The 13,865-nt window shown below is 39.2% G+C and overlaps 1 protein-coding gene across 1 annotated transcript; it reads left to right on the top strand.

Annotated features, from left to right (window-relative positions):
- icln (chloride nucleotide-sensitive channel icln) lies at window positions 1-12,655 on the top strand. The gene is made up of 6 exons (XM_089649525.1): window positions 1-274; window positions 4,575-4,708; window positions 5,888-6,103; window positions 6,597-6,670; window positions 8,143-8,203; window positions 8,375-12,655. The coding sequence occupies exons 1-6, from the start codon at window positions 156-158 to the stop codon at window positions 8,416-8,418; spliced, it is 648 nt and encodes a 215-aa protein (XP_089505651.1). The 5' UTR covers window positions 1-155; the 3' UTR covers window positions 8,419-12,655.
- The last annotated feature ends 1,210 nt before the right edge of the window (window positions 12,656-13,865 follow it).

Genomic DNA, 13,865 nt, shown 5'->3' with positions numbered 1-13,865 from the left:
TGTTTTGAATGTGTTTTCCGTGAGGTGCGTAAACACAGAGAAATATTCAATTGAAAGAGAAATTGATATTTTTCTCCACCGAATTGGCCATAATACTCTAAAACCGAAGTGGAATACTTAATTATTTAGTAAAATATCTTTTATATTATCTCAAAATGGTCGTTATAAATACATTTACCGTGCCGGTTGACGGTGTCGTCGTAGAACAGGACGAAACACGCGCCTACTTGAATGAAAAAGAAATAGGCAAGGGGACGCTGTACATAACAGAATCGTGAGTAAAATGACTATAAAATAAGTCGTCATTTTTTTTTTTTTTTTTTTTTTTTTTATTTATTTATTAAACGCCATAAAAGGCTTTTACAGTAATGTGAAACATGGGATTATAAGTACACAGTTCAGGGCTGTCAGAGACTTGACAATTAGAAATAGCATTTTTCATTAAAATAATACATCCACAAGCAGTTTTTATTGATGCTATACATATACATTTCACATATATGTATATATGTGGAATGTATATGTATAGAACACCATATATATGTTACACATAAAGAAGAACACAACAGTCAGTATGATGCAGTACAAACAGACATTTAACATTTCACAAACATATCAATTACATTCATAACCAAGTATTTTTGCCTTGATGCAAGACGGTGAGGTTTTGAAAATATCAAAAAGGTCTGTATACGTGTTGGCAGTGCGGTGAAAACGCGCCAACGGTGAATGATACAAATAGTTAGTGCTATGATTGTCACTGTGGAAAAGATGGTGGAGTCGAGTTGATTTAACAGGGACACGAAAATTTATAACACTTAACATTTGAGGGCAGTCTATGAGATTGTTCAGTAATTTAAAAAGTATAAGAATGTCATTAATAGTTCGCCGGGTAGAAAGAAGTGGTAGATTTAGACCAGACATTAATGTATTATAGCAGATATCAATTACAGGCTGTCTCAATTTGAATTGAACGTATCGAAGAAATTTTCTTTGTACTTTCTCCAAGCGGTGTAAGTTACAGGTATAAATCGGAGACCATACAGGTCATTGTTAATAATATTGATATTATTTCATTGTTGTTTAATTTCAAAACGTTTTGCGTCGTCTGACAGTCTGTAATTTTGATATTTTGCACAATCGACCCGTTAGAATAACAAGATTCCATCTGACACATCAAAGCTGTGCAACAATGGGCTCTAGAGAAAGCTGCTTTAGGGTGCATTATCGCGTACATTGCCATGTTAGATGTAACCGTATTTTTTCTAGGGTTGGAATGTCGAATAATGCAATACTTACCGATGAAGAATCTACGATTGGAAATTCGGTAAACTTGTCGAATTCCGTTGCATGCAAAGGTTCTTTAAACAACACTTGATTTCAACTTAAATATCTAATGGAGACAACTATATAAGTCGGGGGGTTTAAGTAAAGTTGCACAAAATAGGTTTTTAGGGTGTTTTTTGGTTTGTATTTTTTTTGGTTCATGTTAATTGGCTGGTATCCTATCTATCCAATCGCTTACAAGCCGTGACGGTTGGAAATAAATTGTCCAACTTCGCAACACTTTCTTCAGGGGTACCCCAGGGATCCGTTTTGGGTCCACTTCTCTTCATCCTTTTTACAAATGAGGTCGCCAAAATAATCGAGTCATTTGATCTCTTGTCTCACTGCTACGCTGACGATCAGCAAGTTTATTTTTACTGCGCTCCAAACGAAATCAATAGTCTCAAGATCCGTATAACTAAATGTCTAGAAGCAATAACTCGTTGGATGTCTTCAAACAAGCTCAAGCTCAATCCATCTTAGACTGAGTTTCTCTGGGCGGCCACAAACAAACATCAACATTTCATACACGATTCATCTATTACTATTTCCGGCAGCGATATCATCGCAAAAACAACAGTTAAACTTCTTGGTGTCAATTTAGATTCAGACTTTTCGTTTAAAAGTCAAATAAATAGGACTGCAAGCACCGGTTTTTTTCACCTAAGACAACTCAAGCCTGTCCGAAGAAACCTTCCTACAGAAGCAACAAAACTACTTATCAACTCTTACGTAGTCTCACGTCTCGATTACTGCAACGGCATTTATGCCAGCCTTTCAAAATATCAAATTGACAAACTTCAATCATTGTTTAATGCAGCAGCACGGCTCATAACCGGTGCTTCAAAATATTCGCACATTTCAGAACACCTTCGTAACCTTCACTGGCTCAAGTGCCCTGAAAGAATCCAGTACAAATTGTGCTGAATAGTGTTTAAATCCGTCAATGAAATGGCCCCACCCTACATCTCTGAACTATGCGTCCCGGAAAACACTGGTCTAAGGCAGTCAACTCTTAGATCAGCAACATCATCAGCTGTAGGCAGACTGATAGAACCTAAGCGCAAGCCAAATACTAAGTTTGGTGATCGCGCTTTCGGAGTATCTGTTCCGAAGGCTTGGAACAAACTCCCTCCAGAACTAAGATCCATAACAAGTCCAACAGAATTCAGGTCTGAACTAAAAACTTACCTTTTTAAGCTGTCATACCCTTAAATTAAATATACCATTCCTGAGAGAAAATCCACTTATATACTTACCTGGTAGGTCACTTGAGATTAACATTTAATTAACATTATATAATTGTTTATTAGCGAAATTTAGATACAGGATTTAGGACATAATTTGAAAATTGAATATAACTGGACTTTCTCTTAGGAGTAGTATATTTAATTTAAGGATACGACAGCTTAAAAAGATAAGTTTTTAGTTTAGACCTGAATTCTGTTGGACTTGTTATGGATCTTAGTTCTGGAGGGAGTTTATTCCAAGCCTTCGGCCCAGATACTCCAAAAGCGCGATCACCAAACTTAGTATTTGGCTTGCGCATAGGTTCTATCAGTCTGCCTACAGCTGATGATGTAGCTGATGGTAGAAGAAGTAGTGGGCGCCCCGAGGAAACAAGCCATGATCAAGTGAATCAAATATTTCAGACAGGTCTTGCGGAGAGTCAATCAAGAGAGTATGGCATGTAAAAGACTCATGCCCGCCGTAAACATGCATGCACCGCAAATACAGCAAACTCGTCATGTTCAACTCATTCTTGAAAATCAGAACGGAATTATGGACGTCATTACATTTGTTGCAAGCGTTGTCCTGCAATAATATATTTTTTAATTAACCCATAACAATGCTATCTATCTGTATCACGTATCTAAACATCTCTTTCAACGGAAGCAATCTTCCCAACATGCCTTCTATTGAGATGCTTGGTGTAAATTTTTTTTAATTTTTTTTATATTAACTCCACACAGGAGGCCCTGAAGAAAATAATTTCCCTCAGGGCCTATGTCATCTTTGGGGATGCTGTGTGGAGGGTCTTTTCGTGGAGAGGAAGGAGTGAACATGGGTCTTGAAGAGTCCCATGTTGTAGGAGGGAGGAAACACAGAGGCCGGCAGTTCGTTCCACAGCCGAGCTATTGAACTTAAGAACGAATCGTAGAAGCGACCCGTTCTCATGTGACAAATGTCAACCGTGTACAAATGTTGGGCGCGCGTTAGGCGTGTATCCCGGTGCCGAAGGGATCATTGACGCTAGTTCCTCAGAGCATCTTCCATTGTAATACCGATAGAACAAGGACAGCATACCTACCTGACGCCTGTGCTCTAAAGATTGCAGTCCGTTTGTTAAGATTGGGGAATCTATCAAACGGACCGCCCGTTTTTGCACAGAGTCAAGGGTTTTTTTCAGGTATTTTGGGGCTCCGGACCAGAGATGGCTGCCAAATTCGACAGTAGGGCGCACTTGCGATTTGTACAGGGTCAGCAGTTGTGTACTATTAAAGTATCTGCGGGCCCTGTACAGTACGCCCAGCTTCTGAGAGGCCAACTTTACTCTGGCTTCGATGGAGCCCCCGTACCTGAGCTGTTTACTTATAGTTACACCAAGCATATCAATGGAAGGCCTGTTCGGAAGATTGCTTCCGTTGAAGGAGACTAGATTATCATTTGGATCCCTTTTAGACGTAATCAGATAGGATTGGGTCTTTGAAACATTGAATCTAAGTGACCAGCTCAGGTTCGGAGGCTTCATCGAAGCCAGCGTCAAGTTAGCCTCTCAGAATCAGATTGCAATCTTTAGACTTCAGGCGTTAGAAAGATGCTCCAAGGAACTAGTGACATCGATCCCTTCGGCACCGGTATATAGTCAGGAAACACGCCAAACGCGCACCCATCGCATGTACATGGTTGACATTTGTCAGATGATAACGGGTCGCTTCTACGACTCGTTCTTGAGTTCAACAGCTCGGCTGTGGAACGATTTGACGGCCTATATGTTTGCTCCCTCCTACAACATATTCTCTCCTGCCTCTCCTCAAAATGACTCTCCACACAGCATCTGTCGGAATTAAGATAATAATTCTTTCCTTTTTAAATCACTATGTTGAACTCTCAATTATTTTAACCACTGTTTGGTAGTGTGTGCAGGCGGGTGGGAGAAATCTAGGTTCTTAATAAGATTGAATATTACCATTGCGGTTTGTTGAGCGTGTTGAATATTACAGAATGGTGTTATTTTATTTGCACAGAGTCTTGTCGTGGTGTGACGGAAGTAAACACCTCGGCTTCTCGCTGCAATACCCCAACATCGCTCTTCACGCAGCTCGCCGAGATCCCTTTCCAGCCCTCTACATCATGGTGGACCATACCCTCGTTCTTCCAGGTTAGTCTGATTCCGTTTTTTGTCTAAAACAAACATTAAACACAAGAGTCCGAACTGCTCCTGACCGTCTAGGGCTGTCTGAGACTATGGCACCCCTAATTGGGGTATGTTGTGAAGCTGAATGTTGCGAGATGGGGAATAGGAAGGTGGGAAAGTACCTGGCTATTCAGATCTGGTCACCAAACACGGCCAAAGCCATTTCAAGCAACGTTTCAATTCTGAATGGTGGTCTTATACCAGGGCAATATTGGGAGTATCTTCCACTCTGGAACGTGCCGCAAATATACTATATATTATTTTAATTGAGTAATTTGTGAAATAAAACAAATTAATCAAATAATATTTATTTGCGCATGTTGGGATTTGAACCCGCTACCTCCCCTTGGTAGTCATTTCTGCGTTGATCCCTCTTACTACCATCATTATAATGAGAAAATTTTGCTTCTGTAACGATGGAGGACTTGATTAACGGAGGATTGAATCTACCACTACATCATAGTAAAAAAACCGCCTGCACAAATGAACTGCATGCCACAAATCCACAGTAACAAAATCTACTAATAGAAATACGGCGCGGTGGCCCTTGAGTGCGGATTCCGGAATGCACATATGAAGCTAAAAAACCTATGTATATTTCATACAACGTAAATTCGGTTTCCAACAGTGACATACCGGCACTGTTGGAATCGCAGAGCCAAAATTTGCTAGGTCCGGTGCGCAGCAACTGAAACATTACGAAGATTACCGAACGCATTTGAGTGACACAATACCTTTGTTGTTCGGACTGAGGCACCATGTTAATAAGTAATAATTCCATGTTTGGTACCAAAAATTATTGTGATATTGGCAATACAGATACGAAAACCGAATGAAGTTTGATATTTCGCTGTCATTTTTCACTCGGTTAACACTTTTTATAACTAGTCTCTTGATGAGCCGAAGTTAATCCAGTTATTTGGTTCCTCTAGCTTGATCGATGTTTGATCATTACTTGAACAAGAGTTTGCGTTGGGAAGAGCATAGTTGTTCATTTGAGCAGTGTTGAGCCAAAATTTCGGCTCAACGGTTGATCAGTAGGATTGGAAACAACTGTTCTTATTGAATGCTGCCTGCTCATCAACTAATAATGATGATAATATGTTAATGTTAGTTGTAATTATATTTTGGTGGTATGTCCAGAGAGCCTGATGCCTCTGTCGGAGCAGGGGGCCACCGGGGACCTGCAGGAGAACTCGGAGGAGAACTCCGAAGAAGAAGAAGATGGGGAGGAAGAGGAGGGACAGCGCTACTCGGAGCTGCTGTTCTGTCCCCCGCAGGACGGGGCCGTGCAGCGCATGTTCCTCGCCATGAACCAGTGCCAGATGCTGCACCCTGACCCTGAAGATGATGACCACGGTGGGAATATTTTGGCTATTTTTCAGTTAAAACCTTTGACTTTGCAGAAACAGGCGTCATTTTGATATGTTTCCCTATTCTGAATGATCCCAAACTGCGGCTCGCCAGCCATGGGTGCTACTTAAGTGCGGCTCTTTGACAAACGTGTTTAAAATACATTTTATTTTATCACACGATCGTTAATAATATTTCATTTCCAACGAAAATATAAATTGCTGTATGAGGTACTAGATAACTCAAAACGTTCCTGTGAGAACTGTACTGTTCTCGTCCGTCCGGCGGTTAATCTGGTACCCCTTTGCCAACGAAGTTTCCCATCTACCTGTAACCAGGCGTGTGGAATTTGACTTTTTTTCACTGTCGAGAGTTTTTTCACAAAATTTAATGGTGCGTGTTTGGCGTTCCTTGGTTAATTATTTATATTGTCAGGTTATTCGTGACGGGAATGTTTGTCTTTCTTTTAAAAAATGTAATAGTGTCGTTATCTTTTCAGACTCTGACATATATGAAGATGCTTCTGAAATAATGGACGATGACAACTTTGTACCCGTGCAGCCAATGGATGATGTAAGAATGCTGTTTATAATTATTTTTATAAATGATCTACTTCTTCCTCTCCACGCTACAACCGCGAGACTTTCGGGGATGGTTATTCATGATAATCTAAGAAGAAACCCTAACAAAGCAATTTATTCTAATAAAAAATTTCTAGTAAAATCCTATCTTCACTTTTGCGAGTGATGCACCTGTTCTGATAACAAAATGGCAACACTCATATTTCAAATCTTAAATAGAACAACTGACTGAATGGGAAGAAATAATAATTATAAAGCTGTGTTTATACAAACACTTTGTAAACCAAAAAAATGTAATGTCATCCGATTTCAGAGAAATGCGTGTGTGTACATGATTGCCACCAAACATTTGTTGAATTGATTGCCATCGACAACGAGTTAATCTACCGACTTTCAAAAATATTTAAATTTATGCCCATGAAAATGCTTTTTATTTCTTTATTTTATGTATCGTCATATTTGTAAATATGTAGAGCCTAAATATATATTTTTTTAAACTATCATTAACTCTGACAGAGATATTGAAAGAAGGGCAAATGCAGGTAACTCCTTTAATGGAGGACTGAACGCAGTTGGCGCTAACAATAGATTGTCCAAAGAAGCGAAGCTAGCAGTCCACAATGGAGTGCTGGTACCTACCCTGAGGCATGGAACTGGCAGAGAAAGGATGAAAGTAGATTGAATGCTGTTGAAATGAGATCCCTGAGGCGTATGTGTGGTGAAACCATGTATGATCATGTGAGAAATGTGGAGATCCGCAAAGAGTGCAAGAAAGGGATGCTTAGATGGTTTGGGCATGTAGTGCGAATGAGCGAAGAAAGGAGAATATATGATGCAAATGTGAATGGTAGCAGAAGTCGGGGACGCCCGAGGAAAACATGACACGATCAAGTGAATCTGATACTTGAGTCGGGCCATGTCAAGAGTCAGAATAATTGAAGAGTATGTATGAGACGATGTGTGAATGTGAATGAGGCAAGGAGTGTGTGCCAAGACCGAGTTGTTTGGCGGTCCGTCCTCTCTGCCTACCCCTGCGGAGAAACGGCGCGATGGTTAGTTAGTTTTTTACCATCAACTCACAAATAATTTGACAAAGTTTCCTCTGAAATCATGAAAAATCTTTAATAGCCTTTATTGGCTGCTGAAGTCAGGTGCCGTCGCCGTATGGGTTAATCTTCGCCATCTTTAGTTGTCATTGAGAGGTGGCAACACCGAATCAAAATCAAAGATGGCTATTCTATTCTCTGTGCATTTCTTCCACATGGGTTTTCCTGGATGGACGATCCTCTCACAGTTTTAGCAAATAATTTTAAGTATTGATCTTGTAATTAACTTTGTTTTATTAACACACGTCATTCCAGGTATTTGCCGTGCAGCCATTCCTCTTAAGACTTTGTTCATTATAGTTGATGAGATTTGCATAATATAATATGGAAAAGCTAATGATTGTTGTGTTTTATATAGACGGAGGAGGGCATGCAGGGACTGCATCTGGGCAACGGACATGACGAGGACTCCGTAAATGGTAAATATCTTCAACTAACTTACTAACCAAATGAAAATATGTCATTAACACATTCACGTATGTTGTTTTAGAGGAGTTGTGATATGTAGGAGGAACCAAGTGTGTATGCATCATTCAATTTATTGAAACCTTTATTGTTGTATCAGCTATACAATAATTGTTTTGTTTCAGGTCACAATGAAGAGTATGACCCCGCGCAGTTTGCCGATGATTGATTTCTTTCCCTCGCCAATCCCTGCATCAATCACCCTCTGTACGGTCCTGTTCTTGTTTACCCTCTGCGTGTTCTCAGCATTCCGGCTTAACTTGTCGTCTCTTCAACTTCCCGGGGAAGATGAGCTATTCGACCTCCCCAAGCTCTCCGACATCTCCAAGCTAGCGGACATTCCCAATATTTTGGAAATCTCTAAGCTATTGGACAATTCCAAGCTTTTGGACATTTCCAAGCTTTTGGACATTCCCTAGTTCTCCGATGTCTCTCAGCTTATGGCCAATTGTGGATATCCTCAAATTATTGGAAAATTTCTAGCTTGTGACTATACCCTTGGTCATGGACCGAAGTTATCTTTTGGCCAATCCCTAGTTCATGGATATCCCTAAGCTATTGGGCCAGCTTTTGGCCAATTCATAGTTCATGAACAATCCCCAAGCTACTGGGCAATCTCTGGTTCGTGGACATCCTCAAGCTTTTGGACAATTCCTAGTTCATGAACATCCCCAAGCTATTGGGCAATCTCTGGTTCGTGGACATCCTCAAGCTTTTGGACAATTCCTAGTTCATGAACATCCCCAAGCTATTGGGTAATCTCTGGTTCGTGGACATCCTCAAGCTTTTAGCCAATTCCTAGTTCATGAACATCCCCAAGCTATTTGGCAATCTCTGGTTCGTGGACATCCTCAATCTTTTGGCCAACCCTTGTTCGTGGACATCCGCAAGCTATTGGGCAATCGCTAGTTCGTGGACATCCCCAAGCTATTGGAAATTCCCCGGTTCGTGGACATCCTGCATCACCTCTGCTGCCGTACTTGCATTCCTATTCCCCGGAGGCTTGTTGAGATGTCGACGAAATATTTTCTCTCGAAAACAACTGAGGAATGCAATCTTCTTTTCATTTTTCATCCAAGTTGGTTATTTAAGTTTCTCTCAAATAATAATAATAATTATTTTTGTAAACCTGAAGTTATCTTAGAACAACATATTATAATTTGATTAAAAAAGTAATTTAATATAAGATGTTTCAACTGCAAAGAAAGGCATTTACATATTTCTAGTTTGCTTTGCAGATTATTCAACCGTTTGTACTATATTGTATTGTTTAACTAATATACTCGGTAATTTTTTTAAACTATTTTTACCACATACGTTAACTGTATCGCAATCAAGAGTTGACATGAACGCAGTACCTACTCACACCGGTGCATTGCTTGCGTACATATTTTTTATTCGACTTCAAAAATTCCAGTGATAAAAAATGTTCATTTTTAATTTAATACAAACATGACAATGTAATGGCCATTTTTTGAATATTCATGTTCGATCGACGCATTCACTTGTTGACCCTTTCTGGCCAATAACAATAAGTAGGTGTGAGCAAGACAAAAGTCTATTTTTCAGTGATATCAAACAACCTTTTTTTTATATATATATATCTTTCTCTTTTATTTTCGATTGTATTATTTTTACTAGTTGTTTTTTACGTTACTTTCGATAAGAGAATAAATTTATTTCTGTTCGTCATATATATATGTATCTGATCTATCGAATAGGGTTAGCGAAAAATGTATACTTAGTACATAATGATAAGTAAAAAATATTGTAATTCCAAAGTTATCCTAAGATTATAGAATAATTTGCTTCCTCATGTAATCTCATCGTAGACGCATTCTCAAATATGTAAAAATTACAAAAACTAATTTGCGCTATGTAAAGTACTCAAATGACTGGTTAGTTGCTGGGTTGAAAAATGCTATGGTTTCGCACCCAAGTCATCCATCATTGCACAAGCAACATTTTCCAATAACTCATCTATAGTTTCTCACTTGTGCACCGGGTAACATCGATCCGAGCAGGCTTCATTGGAATACCTGTAGAACACACTCAGCATGCCATCTCTGGTGCACGTGTAATCAATGCCCCGAGCAGACTCCATTGAAATACCTGTAAAACAGACTCAGCATATCTACTAATGAACAGTGATTGTGATCTCACCGGTGAGAGGAGAATCAATTCTATGAGCAGACTCCATTGAAATACCTGTAAAACAGACTCAGTATACCTACTAATGTATAGTGAGTGTAATCCCACTGGTCAGCGGAGAATTAATGCTCTGAGCAGACTCCATTTAAATACCTGTAAAACAGACTCAGCATACCAACTAATGTATATTGAGTGTAATCGCACTTGTCAGCGGAGAATCAATTATATGAGCAGACTCCATTGAAATATCTGTAAAACAGACTCAAGCATATTTACTAATGAATGGTGAGTATAATCCCACTAGTCAGCGGAGAATTAATACTCTGAGCAGACTTCATTTAAATACCTGTAAAACAGACTCAGCATACCTACTAATTTATATTGAGTGTAATCGCACTTACAATCGTCAGCGGAGAATCAATTCTATGAGCAGACTCTATCGAAATACATGTAAAACAGACTCACCAAACTTATATTTCAAATCATCTATAGTTTTTCGCGGATTAACCGGGAACTAATACTCCGAGTTGAAGTAAATGTATGTTTCATCTGATCTATAATTTATAACATGACTAGTACTTTGCATAGGGTAAGTTGTAATATGTATTAATTAATTATCAATAACTTTTTCTAAAATATTTTTCGATAAAATTGTACAACGCTTTTGTGAAAAAAAATTTACCAACTAAAAAATAAATATACATTATAGAATACAATATTTTTCATTGTTTCTAAAAACATACGTAATCTTGACGCATTTAAGGGTTTGTGCCGCTCAAAATATTTCGCCCCAATGATATGCGTAAGATAACAAAATGAAAAAAGATCTTTAGAATAAATTTTTTTTTAAAATCTTTATCTTAATTGTTTATTTCAATCCATTCTGATAATATTTAGTTCAATTTTATAATCTGTTCCTCCTTTGTTCGTACACAGAATTTGTGCATTTAATTTATTTAAATTGATTTTACGGTACTTTCTCACTAATCTGTCGTCCCAAAAATTGGGCAAATGTCCAATTAGTGAAAGCGTTTATAGTCCATACAAACCAAATACGCTGAAAATTATTAACACAGGTATTTCGTAAAAACTAACAAACACCGTTATTGATCTTTCATCGACTTGCTGTAGCACGAAATCTGGGTATCATTTCGAAAAGCTGAGGGCAAACCACGTGACCATATTTTTGGCACCATGAGAGTTCGATAACGCTTTAAAAAATTTACAACATCAGTCGTACATTGAACGCTGAAGGGCGCACATTAAAACAACCAGAACCTGGACAGAAATGTAAGATGTAAGGCAACGTAAAACACGGGATTGGAACTTACACTATGAATAAGTAAGGTTGCTGAATTATAACATTTGCAAACAGTTCTAACTAATAGAGTAGTTGTTTTTTACGCAGCCAGCAATTTGCTCGCCATTGTAAAAAGGAGTAGTAATTTTTATATTTTATTTACGAGGACTGAATGCTGATATTACAATGCGTGTTGTATGTATACTGTCAGATTAATTTATTGACAAATCATTGAATGAGACACACTCACAAACACACACGCCAACTTAGTTTGTTCGCCTCGCCCTTATCGGCAGCTTTCTCTCTTCGTTACTCTGTGTCTTTTGTAAAATTTCCATTTATTGGTTTAAAGATAAGGTGTCATGTTTTCGATTGCGAGATGACTCCATTTTGTAAACTTATACAAACAAAAAACGTGGCAGCACGAAACAAACAGAAACACAGCCATAGTTAGAATACAGACAGGACAGAGAAATATCCTAAAACAACCATAATGAACTCTAGTGACTGGCATAATGGTCAGCTCTAGCAAGCTAGACGGCAGTATAATAACTGAGAGTGTAGTAGTAAGATAACCCAAGCTGTCGGTGTTCTTGGCTTGTCGCTCAAGTCTAGGCACGCGGCGAACTACGGAATTTGACTATGAATACCGGCAAATTATAGAGCTTGATTTTGTGCTTTCAACTAGTAAAAATAATGGCGAATTATAGTAGTTTTTTGAATTAGCAAACGGCAGATTGCTGAGAGAGTACCCCTATTTAAACTAACTAACTAACCATCACGCCGTTTCCCCGCAGGGGTAGGCAGAGAGGTTACAGAAACAATTACTGTAAAAAATATAATTTTGTGACATAATATTTGTATTTAAGTTCAAGGTAGACAAAAGATTTAGTTTGTGAATTTCTGTTGTTGTTGCTTTTGATGTAAGAATGAGTATTTTTTCGAATAAAGTCTGTTTATGAATATATAAAATGTTTTATTAATTTGATGGTGTCATTTGAAAATATAATGTTTCAGAGTGGTAGGCAGAGGCGGATTTGCCCTTAGGCCTATGTAGGCCCGGGCCTAGGGCGGCCAGATATTAGGGGCGGCCAATTGTGACAAAAAAGACACAGATGATAACAATAATTTTCTTCCTAAGTACCTAAATATTCTACGTACGAAATAGCGATATGCAAGAGCGTGTTCACACACAGCACACAGCGCGCCCCCACGCCCCGCAGCCGCCCTCGCCACACCTATGATGGGTACTGAGAAAGGGGCGGCTACATGGTCTGGGGCCTAGGGCGGCCAAGACTGCAAATCCGCCTCTGGTGGTAGGTAGATACTTTCAGTGGGAAAGCAGCATTAAAAAATGCTTAAAATGGCGTTGGTTATTGACCAATCTGAATATACAGGCACTCGCTACAAGGAGATGAAGTTCTGGAAGGAAAAAGGTATGAGGGGTGGGTAGGAATCAATCTCATCTGTCCCGCTGCCGTGCAAGGCGTTGGATCGAGAGAGTCTGGCTAGAGAGGTCAAAGGATCTCTCTCAACCGGCCCGCCTTGCAGCTGGTGAACAGAAACATCCACCACCAAGTCCTGGATATATGAGTCCCCATGAATCCGGGGGCCCTGCTAAGAGTTACCAAACGTAGCAAACCACTTGAGGTGACCTATAGTTGAGGTGTTGGTCAGTGGCGGCTCGAGCATTTCTTCGATGGTGGGGACCGACATTTTTTACATGAAGTATACTGAAAACTCACCACCTGGAGAATATAAAATGCATGTCATGTCATGCCCGAACACAAAATAAATTTATATAGGAATAAGCCAATTTGTAGCATAGTACAATAAAAATAACGCAATATCTCACAAGATTATCATGCTAACTACATAACCTTCCTGAACTAAAGCAAACAGCTCAGTGTTATTTGGCACTAGGGGATTTAATGGACTGTCCCCCACGGTATTTGTAACTCATGCGCGGTTTCGAGGATTACTTTACGATCGAGAAAGAAACCAAAGAATGTACCCAAATGCCAAGGGACATCTCGGTTTGTCCCCAACCTTTGTGCAAGGTTCTGCGCAGTGAAGAAATGCATCCAAAGACTTGATTAGTGCGATTGATCATTAATCGCTAGTTCTAGTTACTTGGTAAACTTCAAGACGTGGTGCGGAGGGGA

The sequence above is a fragment of the Hesperophylax consimilis genome, chromosome 30, assembly GCF_061612785.1.
Source record: "Hesperophylax consimilis isolate HC1 chromosome 30, BYU_Hcon_1.0, whole genome shotgun sequence".
Taxonomy (NCBI): domain Eukaryota; kingdom Metazoa; phylum Arthropoda; class Insecta; order Trichoptera; family Limnephilidae; genus Hesperophylax; species Hesperophylax consimilis.
Note: the sequence above shows the minus strand (reverse complement) of the source record. Positions and strands in the feature narration are given on the sequence as shown.